Source organism: Chelonia mydas, chromosome 10 (assembly GCF_015237465.2).
Source record: "Chelonia mydas isolate rCheMyd1 chromosome 10, rCheMyd1.pri.v2, whole genome shotgun sequence".
In the NCBI taxonomy this organism is placed as follows: domain Eukaryota; kingdom Metazoa; phylum Chordata; order Testudines; family Cheloniidae; genus Chelonia; species Chelonia mydas.
This window is the reverse complement of record NC_051250.2, coordinates 55,940,563-55,962,025: the sequence shown is the minus strand read 5'-3', so window position 1 is coordinate 55,962,025 and position 21,463 is coordinate 55,940,563. Positions and strand designations below refer to the sequence as shown.

The following is a 21,463-nucleotide window of genomic DNA, read 5'->3' as shown; positions in this document are numbered from 1 at the left end:
ACTATTGGGGTCACTGGTCAACCTTACCTATGGCCACTTTACCGTATATTACTCCAAAATTCAAAAGGTCTCTACTGGAATCAAGAAAAAAATACCAAAAATTAGAAACAAGCATTTGGTGGTCACTGGCCTTTTAGTTAGATCTACTGAGGAGGAAGAAGAACCTAACAGAAGATTTGGGACTATAAAAATGTTACTGATCAAAACACTAGAAAAGGAATAATTGTGCATTCACAGGAAGGTGTATAGAATGGCCCATTAAGTCTTTTCATTCCCTAACTTTTATCATGTATCTCATGCTAACAAAACTCTTCTATTTAGGTTTCAGAGTGGCAGCCGTGTTAGTCTGTATCCGCAAAAAGAAAAGGAATACTTGTGGCACCTCAGCGACTAACAAATGTATTTGAGCATAAGCTTCCGTGAGCTACAGCTCACTAGCTCACAAAAGCTTATGCTCAAATAAATTTGTTAGTCTTCTATTTAGCAATGTCTACTCCAATGATCATAAAGATTGAGGTTTGAAACTCAAGATGAAGCACTTCATATGTTTATCAGAAGGTAAGTGGCCTATGATATGTGCCATAGATTCACCTGAGCATAATGAAATTAAAGCCCCATGCAGTTTGGAAAGTTCTCAATAGGTTACAAATATATCAAACGCCGCAAAGCTGATGCGTGTAAGCATTCCTGGATCCAAAGATATTCCTCAAACCATGAAATCTATGAGGGATTCCTATGCTGGATCTGTTTGCCAAGCCTCCACCACAAAACTCAAACTCCTTACAATATAGTCCTGCAAAGTTACAGCTGTGAGGGATGCATTTTTGATTCTTTGAACAGGTCCCACAGATTTCCCACCTAGTTTTCCCCTTCCTTGAGCTGTGAGTGGTGCACCACTCCCACGAGGTACTACACCTGACACAGGAACAATAACCATCCCATGGAGCACAACCACTCCTTAGAAATCTTTAGAATACTCTCCCCTCCATGGGCAGCCAGATCTACTGGCTTGCCCAGGAAGATCCCTCTCCTCTCCATACATTTTGCACTTGCGGAATCTATCTAATTGTTTTTCCAAGTCTTCATTGTAACTGAAACCCAGACTAATGCAAGGTTGCTCTCTGTCTGACTCTAGTAGTTTGTCTCTGTATAGAAGTTTATGAGTGCTGAAGCCTTCTGTATTACATGACTTTTCAATAATTTTTCTCTTTACCTACACTCTTAGCATATGGCAGCCAGGTGCTGGCTCTATAGGAAAGAGATCCATTTCCCACCAAATACCTATCAAATATTTCTAACATTATTATTGTATGCCTGTATCAAATGCCGACAGACAAGATGTTTCTTTTTCACTTCTCATTAACACCTGATTTGGAGAAATTTCTCCAAATCATGGAAGCAAGAGAAAAATGTGTGTATTCATGGAAAGCTGCAAAGCAACTACAGTGAGGTATTTTGGGGCATTTGGGCAAAGACACTAACATTTATTTTCATGGCACTTCACTGGTGAGGGTAAATGATGGTCCTTAAATAAATTAAAAAGGACAGAGGCCCTGTCTAGGACACACTAGGAGTGGGGAAGACTGCACACACAAAGAAACAGAACAGAATTCAATAGATTCAGGCCTTTCATTCACATTAAGGCCCCTTTATATTACCAGAGTAATATAAAGGGGACTTAGTGTAAAGGAGAATCAGGCCCTCCATCTCCTTTCTATTGTTGCTGAAAGAGAGAACTCATTAGCTAAGAACCTAGCAGACTCCTCATTGTTAGTTAGGTATTAAGCATTACCATGCCACTGTCTGGGTATATAACTACATACCTTAATCATTTCTGTTATTTACAGTGAAAATAAGTCAGCATAATATTAGTGATGCATTCCGTATTTCTGGCACCGATCTGATACCACAAACTGCTGCTGAATTGAAAAAAAAAAAAAAAAAAAGAAGAAAACGATTTTGGTCACATCCTGGGCTAGGCAGCACAATGAGAAGTTGGACCTATTAGACATTTTCTGAGTGCCACTAGAATTCAGCTCTTTTGCATCATTTTTCTGCTCACTGTTCTCCATTAAGTTGCCATTTCTTCCTGCACCATTTTACAACAGTGGAGGCAACTGCTGAAGAGCCAAAAATATAGTGCTACGACTTTCAGTTATTTTTAGCTATTGGTTTGTTTGTTGCTGCATTGTGCTTTTGAGTGCCACCATTCCACTGGAAACCAGGCACATCAATTAAGCTATACCTGGTATTATACACAGAGAAGCACTTGTGATGCATTTGACCTTGGTTACCTGTTGCATTAGGCAGCACTGAACACCAACCCTGAAAATTTTCGAGAATGGCCTGGGTGCCTGGCTGAAGATGCCCCAGAGGAAACCAGCTATTCAGTATCTAGACACCTAAGCAGACACTTTTAGTTCAATAGATTGGAGAGAACATGTAACTCTATTAGATCACCTCAGATAGCTTCCTGATTAACAAGGAAACAGTAAATGCAGTTAACATAGCCATTCTGTGTCCTTATGTTTTTCTGGAGGATATTGGTTCAGAGCACTTGGCGCCCCTGGCTAGAATACTTCACTATCACCTGCTCATTGGAGCACTAAAATAAATCTCAGTTTTCAAGCACCTACAAGCAAGAGCTCAGCACATCTGTTTGAAGTGTTTTACTCATGTACAGATGTTATGTTTCCCACCCACTAAATGCTTATCTTACAGGAATCTCTTACTATTTTCTCTCTAACAATTACATTTTATTACTGGTTTCCAGACCTGATTCAAGTACAGTACATTGTTTAATATAAACAGCATCATCAATATAATCCAATACAACAGAGGTGTCAATGCTGCTTTGTCCTAACCTTTAAGAGACTACTTGATTTCATCAGCAATAAAACTAACAAAAACAGCTTATGTAAAGCTAAGGAACATAACAAAATACTAAACTAAGAGAGAGAAACAAGAAATCTTCCTTTAGTGCATGTAAATTGTTCTGGTAAAGCTGTTGACTGTTTGATATTAAAATGTAGCATTCCCACATGTTTTTACCATTGTTTTCATAATTTTAATTTCCAAAGAGCAAGGAAATAATCATACACTGAAACATCAAATATCCAAGATTTTTACTGCCATATTTCCCTTATTTGTGACCCGTTAAACAACAGAGCTGGGTAGACATTTTTTTAAAAATAAAAAATGGATTTTTGTTGAAAATATTTTTAACCAAAATTTTTAATGAAAATATTTGAGTTTGTCTAAAAAGAATGAAGACCATTTTGATTTAAAATATAAATTAAAAACTTTGGAGTTTTCCAGTTTTTTGATGAAAACCTAACTTTTGGGAGGAATCTAATGAAAAATTAAGCAAAAAACCATTTATTGTAAAAAAAAAAAAAAAAAAAAAAAACCCACAAAACAAAATTGCAGGGCAGGAGAAAATTCACTCAAAACTGTCCTTAGCCTATTGTATCTCCCAAAATGGAGGCTTTGCAGTTTCAATGGTGAAGATTCACTCAGAATCTCCACCACCTCTCCCGGGAGGAGGGGGAAGAGGAGAGAGAACTCTTCAAGAACCCTTGCCCCCCACCCAGACATATCCTTCCTCCTTATCCACACTTCTTATTTCTCCCAGGGAAAAACAATTCTTTGGCACCCATGAAGAAACAGATCAATAGCTTCAGGCAGAGACAAACAGATAGACCTTTTAATTGAATGCTCTCTCTCTCTCGCTCGCTCCACTTTCATGTGTCTCATTTAAAAAGAGTCTTTAAAGAGAAGCAAGGTAGCTGCTGTCAATGATATAATTGCTATGTTGGTAAATAAGGGTCTTAAAACACACTGGAGGATGACATTTGATTGCTAGTGCTGTCCTTTTAGGAGCAATGAAAGGAAAGCATATGGAAGGCATAATCGAGAAAGCTACAGATATCAGCAGTGTTGAGAATACAGCTTATGTATTTCAGTCCATCTCCTGTCCACTGTATTTCAACCACACAAAGACAATGTGCTTTAAGTTCCTGATCACTACTTAATTACCTTTAACACCTGAACTATGGACTCTGATCTACAGCCCAGTGAGCATTGCTACGAATACATCATATCACTGTGCCTGCAGGAAAGCTTGTAGTAAAATTACAGTCTTGACATTAACAGCAAGGTGTGTGTTTACTTACAGCAGCTTTTTTTATGTGCCAGCTCTTATTTTTGGAAGGGTTTTAGTGGGAAGAGGCTGGGTAATTCCGTTAACACACCAACCTCCTTATGTCTCCTTCAAAATGTGTACACCATAGGTGCAAAGAGAGAGAACGTACAAAATGCTGCTGTAAATAATAGAGATAAACCCAACTATTAAAGTAGGGAGCTGATACACAGCTCACACAGGCAGCAGCCAGGAGTTTACAAGAACTTTAAACATTCCTATGCCTCATTATACATCAGAGCATTTGAAAATCAGATCCTTATAACATTTCCATAAAGAGATCGGAAAACCGGAGAAATGATCTTTAAAAGAACGAACTATTTGTATAACAACTGTATGATTTAAAAGTAATTATGGTGAATTATTTTGCCTTTGTGGCATACATTTTTTTAAGTGAGTATCTTTCAATACATCGCAATGTAAACTACCCTGCCTTGTACATTCATTGTTCCATTTATATATTCAGCATGTTTGGATCAATCTTAACATTCTTACAAACTTTCTGCTACTCAAGATTAACTTGCTATGCCAGAGTAAATAAAACCATTAATATTACATTGCTAAGTCTAAATGCTGATGAACGTATTTTTAAGGGGATTATTATTTTTAAAGCAAAAGAGAAAATAAAATCTAAATAAAGCAAGTAAACCAATAGTACGGTACAATAAAAAAGCATTTACTGCACTATTAGTTTCTGAACAAAATGATATTTCCATGTGTAAAATTCATGGTACTTTTTTTTAAACATGTGTCTTTATCTAGTAAGTGATCCAACAGGTTTTTCAGAGAAAGGCTTTCTGGAAAAATGGTCTATGAAATTTAAGAATCAATGAGCTAACCAATCAAGCTTAACCATTTATTTGCCAATGATGAAATGAATTTAACCTATAGTGGATTTCAAATATGAGGCTATAGTTAGAAGTTGTATGCACTATTATAACCTAATCTTTGCGTTCCTCAGATGCTTGCAGCATAACCAAGAAACCAAATATAGGCCTGACCCAGAGCCTATTAAAGTCAATAGGCTTTGAATTAGGTTTTATGGGCCAAAAGCTATTACCACGGTATATTCACAACTCACTGCCAGTGCACTTCACTCAGATCTGCAATATTCGTGGTATTACAGACTTGGACTTCGCATAGTAGGAGAGGATCCAGGAGCAGTTAATGCATGGGAAGGAATGAGAAATTCTTGAGGATATTTGAGGAAAAATTCATGAAACGTGAAAGAATCATTTTAGGAGTTATTTCTACAGCAATATAAATGACAACTTTATTGATGGTAAATCAGCCTAGCATACACACACATTTCTATAGCAAAGGATAACTATTAGTACTGAAGTTAAAGCTGAGAGATAGCAGTAGCAGCACACGACTAGAGAGTATGAGTTAAGTATGCCATATCTCTGTAGTGTTTATGCACAACAACAACAACAGAGTGGATATTCACAGATTGGCTGCACTTTGTGCTGTGCACTTTACAGGCTTGTTTTTCAGCTCCAGCAGGTCTCTCTTTTGGGTATTATAACTAACTGTGATGACATCAATTACTGTCATATACAATTTACCATCTGCTTTATCATCTACTATAATCTTAATAGTGTAAATTTACAGTGCATCCAAAGGAACTTTCTGTTAAATATGCTATAAAATTTAAAGGTCAATCCAGCCTCTTCAATTGCCCATCCAAAGGCTCCACAAGATCCCCATGGTCCACAGACATAGGGAGTATCCATGGTACTTTATGGGAAATTTCCTCTGCATGTTAGGAGGGCTCATGTCTCAGAAGAATCACTGCAGCTTTTGTATCCCCATTTTACAGATGTGCAGAAAAGTGAAGTGAGTTTTTGAAGGTCACACAGCAAGAGCGTGGGAGAGATGGGAATAGAAACAAGGTTCCTTGATTGTGTACTGAGGTGAATATTAGTCCCATGGAAATTAGGAATGGAAAAAAACCTACAGTAGTAAGTTAAATAGTTCACCTCCCTGTCAATATATTGTTAGGTTAGATTGCCAGCCACATTCCCCTGCCAACCCAGGATTAGGTTATCTATTCCATCCCCCACCCAACAAAGTGTTTCCCCCGATAATATATTTTCATGGTATCTGTTCAGTCTAGCTGTAAATCTCTCGAGCAATAGGCCTCCCACACATTTCCTTGGGAGTGTTCCATTCCAAGAGTTCGACTGATGATTTGTTTGTGGACAATATAGTTTTATTATCCTTTCTGTCCTCACAGTCATTATTTAGATTAACTATTTCAATTTAAATCTTTCAATCTCCCCAGCTCCTTAATCATTTTTGTTAATCTTGCCCAAGCTCTCTTCTTTCTGGTAACGAGGTGTCCAAAGCCTAACAGTGAATGTTGAGGTGGCCAAATGGTTAAGGCAACAGACTGTGGTGAGGTAGGGACTTGGGTTCAATTCCCTGCTCCACCACAAACTTCCTGTGTAACTTTGGGCAAGTCACTTGGGAAATTGAGGCAGAGACACTGCCTGCAATATTTGGATAAGAGAACTTTCGTACCTAACAGGGGTGCTGTAGATAAGCACATTCATACGTCCCATAAATACAGCAGTGTTGAGGATAAATACATTAAGCTTGTGAAGCATTCAAATGCTACAGTAATAGAGCCACACAAGTACCATAGATAGAAAGGTGAAGGCAGTAAACTAGGCGCAATCTCAGCGGGCGGGGGGGGCCGGCACAGTCTGCTCTATGACATGCTCCTTCCAGCTTAAAAAGGCATTTGGCCTATTTTTACTGCCATATTAAATATTCCACATGGTCTCATCTCAAGGATAGAACATCTGACACAATGTGTGGAGCTTTTTAGAATGACACCAGAAGATTCCAATGAGCATGCTAAGAAAATTGCGCATACATCCTAGATCGGGGGGTGGGGGTGAATTCTTCCATGACAGACTAAATGTCAGTCAACCAGGGAAAATATGTAAAAGGGCCATGGCCTGATGTTTACTGGGTTCTTTGCTTGCTCAAGCAGTCCATTTCTCATAACAGTGAGGGAGAGCATGATTTATACCCTACTGTATGGAAAGAGAGTCACAATGCTGGCATAAGCTATGCTCTTTGGCTGACCTCAGAAATAGACCTGTCAGCCAAGGAAGACTACTACACGAGCAACACAAAACCTGAAGATACTTTTAAAAGAAGGCTGTTAAGTGACTTGGCTCCTACCACCCAACCCAGGAAAGAATTAAAGACGTATATGTATTTTTAGAAACAAAACCCCAGCTAGAAGCTGGCACCATGGACCCTAGCTCTGTCTCAGGATGGGAGAGAGAGTAAGGAAACTTATTCCAATACAATAGGAACTGACAAGAATCTTTGGCCTAAATTTGAACCAAACAGGGTTTTTAGGTGTGAACAAATTAGTCTAATTTTAAAGAGAAATATATTCTATTTATTTTTATCCATGTTTGTACTTCCTGCTTCCGGTTAGAAAAGGGAACAGACATGCAAAGTACTACGAGAAAGGCTGTTCTCGCTAGATTTTCAGTGCAAAGTTTGCATAGTTCAGATAAACAACTGAACAGAAATTTTAGGGCCACCCAGGATGGTTTGCCACAGCAAGCCAACCTTTCTGCTAAAGATGTTGGCCACCCACAAAGCGAGGACCTATATCTCCAAGACTTGTGACATTTCCAGGGAAATATTAAGTCAGGAACTGGGGTTTGCAGTTCCATGATGTGGGCAAGGAATTGATGCAGGCAGGATCAGCTGCATTCCTGCATATCTCCTCCTATTTTTGCAATCCATGATGCTGTACAAAGCACTCTCTCCTAGCAACAACCTTTACTCCACTCAGCCAAATCAAAGTGTCTGAAACATCCATAGTTCACAAATTGGATCTTCTGTGGTTTCAGAGGGCAGGGATATAAAGACCTACACATTCTGTTTCCTATTTTTGTATGTTCACTTTGCTGTCTTGATCCCCTCCCCATGCCTAAACTCATAGGGGATGATTTAACAACCATTAAACTAATAAAACGTGTTGTATTTCCGACAGACAGCTGATGAAACTAGCCTTTAAGAATGTGGTTAGATTTTCTGTGCTTCGTACTGAATGCTGTAGGAAGTACAAAGCAAATGACATCCCATCTGTCTGAACAGAAGTTCTGCTTCTTTAACAAATCCAATTACTACAGTGATTGGAGAAAAAATCCTTTTGCCTGGACACAATATCATCCTAGAGCTGAAAAGGATTCGGAAACAGTTTACAAGCTAGTTCCCATCCATTTAAATGCACCAAAAAATCAGCTAGAAATATACGTTTATGAGTAGTTCACATACAGATGAAAACACAGATGAAGGAAATATTTATTTTACATTTGAGGCTAATTTTTTTTGCCATGTCTATAATGTACACCTATTTATTGTCGGGCAGACAGAATTTTAAAAATGTTAACTGCAAACAATACTAAAAAAAAAAAAAATCCAGATATTTTACTATTTGACCTTGGTTTAGTATCACATAGGTTTGGATGAGAATTTCCTAAGGAGCCCAAGCTGGGTGAATTTCTTTGTAAAGATTTATGCTTTCCACATACATTTTATTTTCTGAAGTCAGTGGTCATGAGCAACATAGGGTATGTCTACAAGCAAAGAAAAACCCGCAACTGGCCCTGCCGACTGACTCATGCTCATGGGGCTCAGGTTCATGGGGCTGTTTCACCTGGGCTCAAGATGGAGCCTGAGCTCTGGGATACTCCCATCCCGCAGGGTCCTACAGCCTGGGCTCCCACACAAGCCCGGAAGTCTACACAGAAATGAAGCAGCCCCGCAGCCCAAGCCCAGAGAGCCCAAGTGGGCTGGCCAGGACCAGCTGCAGGTGTCTAGCTGCTGTGTAGACATACCCTTAGGGCTCCATCCTGTTAGGGAACACATTTGGGTGGACCCCTATGCCAGATCAAGCTCCACTAACCACACAGGTGCTCCATGCAAGTGCAGGAATCTTTAACATGGAACTTATTGTGGGACAAGGGTGTAGCGATTAAATTACAACGTATTAAAGCCAATCAGGTTGCAGACCACAGAGATCTTTAATGGGAGAGAAATTCTATCAAACTTCGAATAAATCTGAAAAATAAGACTCAGTACAAGTCATGATTAAAATGCCATGAACAACCTAATGTCTGTCATCCTGTGAGATATTCAATATGCTTTCCGAAATCTTCTCTTATATTTCACTACTTAAAGCTTAACTTCCTTGGGGTCAGATCCTCAGCTGGTGCAAGTCAGCATAGCTCCACTGACACCTACAGAAATCAATAGGACTATTCAAGGAGTAGGGTATGTCTCAGTGTAAGGTGGCACAATTTGGCCTTCCCAGGCTAAAAGCAACTGCCACAATGGAAGAGGAGGCATGGTTTGAGTATTCAGCTGAAGAGATTTAACCCTTACAAAAGTTCAAAAGAGTCCCCTGAAATGTACAAATGTGTACCTTGCAAACTGCAAAGGGGACATTTAAAAGTCTGAGTATTTTGAAATAAAAAGAAGGATGATTTTAATCAAATACGATGCAGTTGTGTGCTGATGTCTGAACCAAGGAATGAGGTAATGTAGAGCATGCTAATGAAGGCTTAACATATGGGCATACAAAGTCCCTCAGAACTACTAAAGGAGAGACTCTCCAGTTGTGCATGGAGAATTCCCAGGACAACCTACCTTGCTGAGCCCTGACACACTGGCCCTGGAGGAAAGTTTCAGTGAAAGGGTGGAACTCAGTGAACGGTCACACTGGGAGCTAAGACACAGGACTTGCAAAAATACAGGATTTCAAAAAAAAAAAAAATGCTTAACCATAATTTTAAAAATAAGAGCCAAGCACTACACTTTCTGCATAAATTCAGATAGATTTAGTCTGCTTCAGTTTTTTGTGGTTTTCTCATTATTTTCTATCCAATGCCAAATAAACTTTACTTCTTTCTTAGTCACAGGAACCAGTTGTACAGTCTGTTGGTGAGGACTACTGCTCCTGGACACCCAGTAGAGAAGGAATAATCTGTACTCTGATCTCCAGACAGACTAAGAGTCAGGAAGAAGGTAACATTTTGAGCATCCAGCTATGGGTGAAGAGAATTACAATTTCCTCGCAAACAGTATCAAAAAGGGTTCTGATACTGGGCTAGTGTGAGTAATGAGCAAGTTGCAAGATTACCCTGCCACATTTCCCTTCTGGATTAAAAAAAAAAATCTTGATCCTAAAATATCACCTGAAAGACAGGAAAAGTGGAGCAATGCAGTTTAAGTGACATCATGTTGATTCATTCGCTATCCCAACGACTAAAAACAATCATGAAATAACCAGACAAATACAATCAGGAATTCTTTAAGTTTCACAAAGGAGGAAATTGTAACAGTTGGATTTTCATGATTTTCTCGAATGTTTCTTGAATAACCAAAGGAGCATGTATTAGAATGCAGGAAAGAACAAGTTGGCAAGAAAAAGACCATCACATGCTGATGTTTTTATGAGCAGACCTTTAACAAATACAAATACACACCCACACACACACCCCTACAAATAGACCCTAACAAATTCTCAGCCATGAAAAACACACCACAGACCGTGAAATCTGGCCTCCCCCCATGAAATTTGGTCTTTTGTGTGCTTTTACCCTATACTACATAGATTTCATGGGGGAGATCAATGTTTCTCAAATTTGAGGTCCTGACCCAAAAGGGAGTTGCAGGGGGTCACAAGGTTATTTTAGGGGGGGTCGGGGTATTGCCATCCTTACTTCTGCACTGCCTTCAGAGCTGGACAGATGGAGAGAAGCAGCTGTTGGCTGGGTGCCCAGCTCTGAAAGCAGTGCCCCACCAGCAGCAGCACAGAAGTAAGGGTGGCAATACCATACCATGCCACCCTTGCTTCTGTGCTACTGCCTTCAGAGCTGGGCAGCCAGAGAGTGGTGCTTGCTGACTGAGGGCCCAGCTCTGTAGTCCGCAGTGCAGAAGTAAGGATGGCAACACCAGACCATCCCATCCTTACTTCTGCGCTGGTGCTGGCAGTGGCTCTGCCTTCAGAGCTGGGCTCCCGGCCAGCAGGCGCTGCTCTCCAGCTGCCCAGCTCTGAAGGCAGCGCTGCCACCAGCTGCAGTGCAGAAGTAAGAGTAGCAGAACCGCAACGTCCCCCCCCCCCATACAATAACCTTGTGACACCCCACCACCACCCCGCAATTCCTTTTAGGTCAGGACCCCTACAATTACAACACAGAGAAATTTCAGATTTAAATTGCTGAAATCATGAAATTTCAGATGTTTAAAATCCTGTGGCTGTGAAATTGACCAAAATGGACCTTGAATTTGGTAGGGCTCTAACTATAAAGCAATAGAAACATTTGTAGAAGTAAATGCAACACTTTAAATCAGCACACTATAATACGGGCTACTTTTTAAAATGGCTGCTCACTTATTTTCCCTCTTTTTATTTCCTTGTCTATCCAGTAAGGGAAAAATCCTAATTGAATAAGTTTCCTAGAGAGATAATATTTATGTAGCCAAGATCTGCAGCTGCAGCAGAAAAATGCACATGATTATCCACTGGTCTCTGGCAACTCACAGACAAAGGAACTACTCCATTGCTATCAGACATTGTGTATTTTAATTATTATATGGCTTTCATAATTAGACATATAATTTTATTAAAAAAGCAGATGTCACATTACTGTAGTAAAGCATATGATCAATGATACAACTCCAATCCCCTTTTCATATTTAGTCTGCAATATTAGCTGAAAAACTCAAGTTAACAGTACAGCAGTGTTAAGTATATGGCATAAGGATTACAGTTCTAAAACATTCCACATTGCACTTCTACTGCAGCAATTCGTTTCCAGGTAAGAACACAGCATTGCTTTTATTTTACTCACTAACAAGGACAATTGGCAGGCAACACTGCTGCTGCAGTAGATTTACTGTTTATATGGATCTCTGAAGACCACATGTGCATGCAATGTAACAGAAATATTTTCCATAGGAGCCACCACACATTTCAAAGTCCCTGCGCCCGGGTAAGGTGAGTCCATCTATCATTTTCTTTACTCAGTGACAATCAACAGGCAAGTTAAAACCTCAGTGACAACTAGAGGGCAATGATTAGCTTCTAGTCACTCTGAACATCCACCCTTTTAAATGCCCTGAGCCTCTGATGAAAACTTCCCCCACCTTTTTAATTAGATCAAAGACTGCATTTCCCAACACAAGATTTCATTAAAATAGACCTTGTTTCTGGAATCACAAATATTACCATTCCTTTTTTAAACCACTCTGAAAGCAAAATGCACTCTCTACCTAGAACTATAAGCTAATAACCAGTGCCAACCCAGCAGCAACTTAGATGTGTTTTCAGTTCACCTCCACTTTCTTTTACCAGGGAAAGTAATAAGGCTATTAGAACCTTCTGACACGAACAACAGAAGTCAGAGCTTTAAAGCAGAAATCACCATCCTTCAGAAGATTTAGTTTTCACTTAGCTCTTTTGCATACTGTTGACATAATATGCAAAAGAGCTTAAAGAAAAGAGGCTTATTAAAGAATAACATATGCATTTTAAAAGAACAAATGGATAAATATGCATCACATTTTAGTTAGGGAGTGGGGAGAGAAGAGTATCAAATGTATCAAGGAGCGGGTTTGTTTTTGCCAGTGATTTCAATAATAAGGATATTTCATATCTATATAATGATGTTTGCTGAATTCTTTCCTAAATGGAAAATGACTATTTTAAATTTTCTGCTTCAATGTGCAATAAGGGCTTGATGTAGAACTAGGCTGATCTGAGCAAAAACCTGGAAAAGCGCATTTAGCAAATGAAGCAGCAATTTCAAATGTACAGGAATGACTGTTTCATTCCATCACTTAGAATTCTCATATTAATAGGAGTATCACAAAATCCCTTCAGGGATACCACATATATTCTAAAACAGGGATAGTTTTTCCTATCTCTTATGTATTATTCTAATAATTCACACACATTGAATTCACACCCATATTATAAATATACTCCATACAAAGAGACTTGCAGTGTTTTACATAAGAAAAACACCAAGTAAAAACTTTTTTCAATCATACATCTTTCCTGCAGAAAACTTGAACTTAACATTGTATATCATCAACACTACAGATTGTTCTAAACAGTATTATATTTTTCTACATATTAGCAGAGAAAAATCCACAAAACATGGTGTATCCTCTGTGCGACAATTAAAATCAAGCTGGCTTTCAATAGGTAGTTTCATTTTAGCAACTACAGAATTCTGCAAACAGCTATTTTCATACAGCAGCAGACAACGCAAGTCTAAAATGTAACACTTCACATTCGTCTTACACAACATAAAATCACTCACAATCCCTGTTGATAGATAGAAGAGGAAATTAAATTCTGACAAGACGATAATTTTTGACAAGACTTTATACCAGGCTTACCTCTCCCTCAGGTCTTGCTAACACTGCTGTTTGAAAGTAGAGCAATGTTAATATCAGGTAGCTGACAAACATTATTACCCAAAGTTAGAACTACCCTAAAGGAGAAATCCCTCTGCCAAGTACTAACAGCTAGCAGATGCACTTGTGTCTCAGTATCACAGCCCTATAGTTCTGCTGGGCACCACTCTCTCTCCTTCTGACTCACTGTACTACCAGGAGCTTTGCTCTCAGCCACTGCACTGAAGACAACTGGTAAGCTGATCTCTTCATGTAATGACTTCTCCCTGCTGGGGGAGGGGGCTCGAGACAGCAATGAGCTGGGGGCTGCAGTTTGTATAAAGCAAAGAAGGGGAGGGACAGAAATGGTCAATGCCAAGTTATGCATCTGCTCTGATTCATAAAACAAGCTAAAAGGTAACCTTTAATACACAAGGAAGCCAGTCAATGCCTTATTGACTTAGGTAGGCATGATTGGAGAACAGAGGCTAAAGCAGTGCAAAGATGCTTGTTGATGCTTAGACAGCAAGAGCTACTTTAAAGCTGCAGCATGTCCCTTTATTAAAAAATAAATATCAAAGCAAAATCTAGCAAAAGCTAGCAAAAAAAAATCAACTAAAACACTATTCAGAAAACTACATATAATCTCTCAGTTTACAAGGAGCCTTACATCAGCACAGCATTAGAGCACAAATGCTCCAATCCTGCAAGGGGACGCAGTCAGCACCCTCAACTCTCATGCCTACTTCCTAGGAGTTGAGGGTGCTCATTACCTCTCAGAAGGTGCTTCCTTGCTTGCAGGAATGGACTCTATAGAAAGATTAACGGGATCATTTATGGTAAATCTTGAGCATCACCACCAATGTACAATCTCTCTCTCGTTTTCATGTAGACAGCAGACCAAAGAAATTTTGATTTAAAGTGATAAAACCCCATCAACGATAAACTGCTTTGACCAGAATTACAGAGTTTAAAAATAAGGGAAACAGAGAAGCTTTTTGTTTGCTTTGTTTTTAGCTGGTGATCATGACATTTTCAAGCAAATAGTAAAACAAACAAATATGGAACATAGCTTTAGTATTCGATCTGCCAAATAGACTGCTATATGTCTCAGAAACTACCAAAGATGCACAATACGAGCCATAAAGGATGAAGTGGTTCCTTTTGTTTAAACATGCCTGCAGTTCTCTGTAGGGTGCTCTTTTTTGCTGTCATCAAGAAACTAATACAAAATATTTACAAGACATGAAAATACAGTTCTGAAGTCATATTGACTAAATGCATCACACTCAACAACAGAACAGAACAATTATGTAACATTTAAGAATTTATGGGACCTCTAGATCAGCCCTAAAATTCCTCTCCTTCCCTTTCTCATTTTACTTTCTTCTAACTAGTGATAAAATCTTGAGAGTTGGCAACACAAGTCATGTGAGATCTGGTGTTTTCCTTAAAGCTCCTGAAGTCAAGTGATTACATGAGAATCTGAGCTTTCATTTAAAAATGCGTTTCTACCCCTGATGGTAGCAGATAAAAACTCAAAAACATGTCCTGAGTGTAACCTAAGGTCTCAAAATCCAGAAGGCAAAGAAAAAACAACCCTAATTTATTCTTTTTAAAAATCTCATGGTTTTTATGCTGATTTTATGATTTTGGGGGGCTTAACTCATGATTTTTGAATTCTTGGGGTTTGCAATATTGTAACTTTTCATTTGATCCTGTATCTGTTTTGTACCTTGGTTTGCTTCATCCAGTCTCTTGCTCCCCCCCTTTTTTTTTAAATTAATTTATTTACAATATTTTGTTTGACATTTAAGTCCACAACAATCCTTTCCTCTCTCTACCCTAAAAAGGAAAGGTAGGCATATCTGGCTTCCTTGCTTTAGTTTTCAGACTAGTGCCCAAATAACAATCAAGTATATTTATGTAAAATGAAGCTTGAAGAATTGTAAATAAATAAATACAGTCAGACTATTAAAAGATAACAGAATACTGGTATTCTTCTTACTGGTAAAGGGCCAGATTCTGCTTAACTGTACTGAACAAAACTGCAACTGAAGTCAGTGGGAATTTTGATCAAATAAAGGCAGCAGAATTTTCATAAGAACATAACGGCCATACTGGGTGATATCAATGGTCCATCTACCCCAGTAACCTGTCTTCTGATAGTGGCCAATGCCAGGTGCTTCAGAGGGAATGAGTAGAACAGGAAATCATCTCGTGATCCATCCCCTGTCGTCCACTCCCAGCTTCTGGCAATCAGAGGCTAGGGACACTCAGAGCATGGGGTTGCTAATAGCCATTGATGGACCTATCCTCTATGAACTTATCCAGTTCTTTTTTGAACCCAGTTATAGTTTTGGCCTTCACAACATCCCCTGGCAAAGAGTTCCACAGGTGGACTGTGTGTTGTGTGAAAAAGTACTTCCTTTGGTTTGTTTCAAACCTGCTGCCTATTTACTTCATTGAAAGAAAAGGAGGACTTGTGGCACCTTAGAGACTAACCAATTTATCTGAGCATGAGCTTTCGTGAGCTACAGCTCACTTCATCGGATGAAGTGAGCTGTAGCTCACGAAAGCTCATGCTCAAATAAATTGGTTAGTCTCTAAGGTGCCACAAGTCCTCCTTTTCTTTTTGCGAATACAGACTAACATGGCTGTTACTCTGAAACCTGTCATTACTTCATTGAGTGACCTCTAGTTATTGGGTTATGTGAAGGAGTACATAATATTTCCTTATTCACTTTCTCCAGTCAAGATTTTATAGACCTCTACCATGTCCCCTCTTAGTCAACATTTTTCCAAGCTGAAAAGTCCCCGTTTATTTAATCTCTCCTCAAATGGAAGCTGTTCCATACCCCTAAGTCAATTTTTGTTGCCCTTCTCTGTTCCTTTTCCAATTCAAATATATCTTTTTTGAGATGGGGTGCCCAGATCTGCACACAATATTTAAGATGCGGGCATACCAAAGATTTGTATAGAAGCATGATGATATTTTCTGTCTTATTAACTATCCCTTTCCTTAATGTTCTGATAGCTTTTTTGACTGCCTTTGCACATTGAGCAGATGTTTTCAGAGAACTATCCACAATGATTCCAAGATCTCTTTCTTGAGTGGTAACAGCTAATTTAGACCCCATCATTTTTATGTATAGTTGGGATTATGTTTTCTCATGTGCATTATTTTGCTTTAATCAACAATTGAATTTAATTTGCCATTTTGTTGCCCCATCACCCAGTTTTGTGAGATCCCTTTGTAACTCCTTGCAATCTGCTTTGAACTTAACTATCTTTAGTCATTCTGTATCGTCTGCAAATTTTGCCACCTCACTGTTTACCCCCTTTTTTCCAGATCATTTATGAATATGTTGAATGGCACTGGTCCTAGTACAGATCCCTGGGGGACACCTCTATTTACCTCTCTCCATTCTGAAAACTGACCATTTATTCCTATCCTTTGTTTCCTATTTTTTTAACCAGTTACTGATCCATGAAAGGACCATCCACTCTTATCCCATGACTGCATATTTTCCTTAACAGCCTTTGGTGTCAAAGGCGTTCTGAAAGTCTAAGTACACTATATCTACTTGTGCTCGTTTGTTGACCCGCTCAAAGAATTCTAATAGATTGGTGAGGAAGAATTCTAATAGATTTCTCTTTACAAAAGCTATGTTGACTCTGCCACTACAAATCATGTTCATCTATGTGTCTGATAGTTCAGTTCTTTTCTACAGTTTCAACCAATTTGCCTGGTACTGAAGTTAGGCTTATCTGCCTGTAATTGCCAGGATTTTCTCTGGAGCCTTTTTTAAAAACTGGCATCACATTAGCTATCCTCCAGTCAGCTGGTTCAGAAGGTGATTTAAATGATAGGTTACATACCACAGTTGTTCGTTGTGTAATTTCATATTTGGCCAAAAGTTATTTACATATAGTCAGTTCACTGACCTAGTTCCCAAGCCATTATTAACAACAGGGAATTAATTGGCGAATTTCTAAGGGTCAGTTCAGTTCTCAAATGTGCAGTTGATGACAAAATCTGAACCTAAGGCCTTGAGGGATGTCATGCTCTGGGAGTAAGAAGGGTTTCTGTGCAGTGTAAGGCAAGTACTAGGAGTAGAGCTGGCCAGAGAACGACAATTCTGTTTTGGGACAACTTTTGAGATTTTGACTTTTTCCCCCCATTCCAATATAGAATGGATATACAACTTTTCAAATGATCTTGAGAAATGTGTTGAAATGTCTATTTTCAGATCAAAAAGATCAGTTTTTCAGTTTGTGTTTTTCTCTCCTCCTCTTGTCCAAAGTTACCAAAGAGCCTTTTACCTCAGAAATCTTCCCAACTGTAAAACATTTCAGCGTTGATGAAGCAGTATATCTCGACAAAAATATATTTTATCAAAAATGCTACAACCAGTTCTAAAAACCAAAGTTCTTGCGTGGAACAACTCCTAGCATATCCTGTCTTCCTATTAATAGAACTTTCATTTCCTCTGATGCAGAGAATGTAGCCCAGCAGATGATTTTAACAGCTGGAACAAAATTGTAAGGATGAAATTGGAAATACTCAAAGTGTGAGTTCTCATTTTGGTAAGAAAACAAATCTAAAATTGCATGATTTTTGTGAAAAATTTTCTAATTATCCACTCAGTTGTGGAAGTTCACTTGAAAATGAGTAAATTTTCAAGCTTAAGTGATTTTGCAGGAAAAAAATGTTACAAATTCACATTTTCATGAATCTCTTACAAATATCCCATTTAAAGAAATATTTAAAAAAATAGTGAAAAATGTCCACAATTTCACACAGCCCTATCTGTGGGTAAATCAGGTGTTTGGGTGGCATCTGTAGGCAGCCTGGTGTACTAGGTAATTCTATCCTAACCCACAGATAAATGCTAAAATAATTTTTCAAAACCCTGAATTTAAAAATACATTTGTTATTTTATTTAATAGTATTTATAGGGTTTAAAAAATACTTTGCCCCTTACTGTCAACAGGAGAGTCTACTGATTTTTATGGGGCTTGTATAACTTGCAAATGCTTTTCTTAAATAAATCAGGGTCAGAGTATTAAAAATTGTTCATCCACAAACCACCTCGTAGTGTAAATGGTATCCAAATGGACTGCCAAGCAGAGGATCCAGGTTTGGGTACCTAATCATCTATGCCAAGCAGAACTGGGAGTAACAGGGAGGCAACATATTCAGCTCCGGGAGATGAAGGATTTACTTGAGTCTCTCATATGATTTCCTTCCAGAGAGTAGCATTAACCAATTTCAGAGAAATCTGCACCCAACCTCTTCAGCTGGAAGCAGACCTGTTAGAGTCTCGGAGCACATATAGGGAGCCTAGAGGATTCCTACAATAAAGAACATTAGTCCTCAGCTAAAAGCCTCTACTGAGTAAAAGTAGAGTATAGGAGAAAAAAAATTATCTGTCTACTCAAGTAAAGTGGAAATGAAGTTCTTCAACAGTTCAAATATGTTGGTCCAGATCATCCCCTGGAAATTCATGTGCAGAGTTACTTCTCTAGCAATAGAGGAGAGGAGAGAAGATGATGACCTTGCAGAAATGCCCCTCCATAAGTATTCTCTGCAAGTCTCTGCAAATTCTGGATGCGAGGTCAGAGGTGGGTGAAGCTCTCTGCAGAACTATGATTTACAAAGTCCCTGGAAATTTAGGTTGGAGGTAATACATCTTGGCCTTCTATTACCTCCCTCTGGTCCTCTCCGTAGCTGGTAGTGAGCTGCAAAAGGGGACCAGACAATAGCAGAGTTGCTGCAGGAAGAGGTGGCAGCCTAGCCCATCACTTCTGAAAACTGGACCACGCAGTTCTTTGGAAGGAATAATTATGCTTCTGGTAAAAATCATTTCAGCACTGTCTAAATCTTTTAATCTCATGAACACAGCACTTTTAATTAGAACGTACATGGAGGAAGGGAGGTTTAAGTCACCATTTTATGGTCTCTAAGCTAAATAATCACAGGCTTACAAAATGCACCACCAAACTGACATCTCAGTAAAGATCTGTCTTCACAAGTACTTGTGTGTGTTAATTGCCCATGGCAATGTGTCTGAACTACAAATGTCATATCAGAGGAGACTTAGAATACGTTTCCACCGAAATGCTGTCAGAGAGCCCAACTTGTCCTTTACTGTTTTCATAAAGACCTAAACATACCCTGGGGGGAAATACTGAGCAAATTTTCACACAATTATATCTAACAGAATTTTTACACAGGAGAGCTCTTCTTCTGAGCCTTACAACTGCAGGGGACTGGTTACGTGAAATAAAAACTTTTTATGGAACAAATATTGGTGTTTAAATGTTACAATGTGCCAGTTGGTCCATAGGTTACAAACTAAGGCCTCAATTCTGCAGCTGCTGTATGCGGATTTACCTTTGTTCCTGCATGGAGCCCATTGAAAGTAACAGCGTTCTGGGCGGGCAGAGTGTGTCTGTCGGCACAGAATAACTTCCATTATTATGGTAAACTAATACTGTTTGCACAGAAGCATAGTTCCTTTTCTAGATGTCTGGTGAGTAAAATGGTGATGAGCACAAAAATTAATAACAGTTTTTTGCTATTGTCATCACAAAGCGATATAGCCACTTCACCCCGTCAATTTCTTTTTCCAGTGTCTTACAATATACTCATCAGGGATGGAGTTTTTATGAATGGGCAGAGTGAACTGTATTCCATATCCATCTAATTACATTTTTAGTAAAGCCATCTTATCTAAACTGAAGTTGGTAGACAGAATTTCCTCATTTGCTGACATTTTGTGCATAATTTTATTATCCATTTAAGCAACGATATTCACCTACAGAAACTACATTTCTCTCCTCCCACCCCACTTTAAAAAAATAATGATTTAGATAGACACAGATAACATGGTGACTGGGAGAAAACTCAAGAAACAGACTTCATTAAGAGTGTTGGCTAAAGAAGAGAAAAGCAAGTGCTTAAATTCTTGATAAAAATCAGTAGAGAAGCCATTATGTTAGGGCATCTTGTTTGCTTTATGGCCCTGAGTATTCACTACTTTTTCAAGGTTAGTTTTGCTTTTACATTCCATTTTAGGAAGCTCAATCTTATTACAGTAAAATGCTTTTTAAAAATCAGTAATTTTGAAATGGAGTGTAAAGATTGTTGTAGAAAAGATCAAATTCTGCAGCGATAGCCTTTGTAGAGCCCTTTCACTTACCTCCATTACCTTTTATAAGTGCATTCCTTAGTTTCATAAACTAACACCATATTACTTCACCATATTTTTTTATATTTTATCCACCTCAGCTGACTACGCTGCTATGCATTTTACAGTCTCACTCTCAGAGAGCTAGACAGGATCACTGAAAACTTTCCTGAAACATCTTACCTTACCAAAAAGAATCTCGTGGTATAATGATCCCACACACATGCACCAAACTACATGAATGATACTGAAAGCTAAAACATTTAGAACAGTTGTTCTAGAAAATTGTGGCTTATTTTAACACTGTTATTATAAATATTAAAGGTGTTACCGTTTGACCAAATCTCTATTGTTAAATGGCATCACTGTACTTTATTAGTGTACGGTACTAAGATCATGAGAAAATTATTTAAAAAAAACACAACTAAAGGTCAAATTAATGTCAAAGGCCACAGTCTTGCAAAAATGTATGTACATGCTTAACTTTACATATGTGACTAATTCTACTGATTTAAATAGGGAGAACTCAAACGCATAAAGTGTTTGTGGGATATGGGCCTTAGTTAGTCACGTGTAAATCCAAAGTAACCCCAAACCTATACTCCTGTAGCTGAGGTGA

General features: G+C 38.6%; 1 protein-coding gene across 4 annotated transcripts in view; it reads right to left on the bottom strand.

Moving 5' to 3' along the window:
* THSD4 (thrombospondin type 1 domain containing 4) overlaps positions 1 to 21,463 on the bottom strand; it is a 599,697-nt gene that overhangs the window by 225,297 nt on the left and 352,937 nt on the right. Inside the window, exon 1 of one of the 4 annotated variants that reach the window (XM_007056392.4) lies at positions 13,652 to 13,926. The exons of the other annotated variants lie outside the window; for them this stretch is intronic. Coding sequence (XP_007056454.2) covers positions 13,652 to 13,723 — 72 coding nt within the window. The 5' untranslated portion in view covers positions 13,724 to 13,926. Of the gene's footprint in view, positions 1 to 13,651; positions 13,927 to 21,463 lie in introns of those variants that run through there. 4 annotated transcript variants of the gene reach the window in all.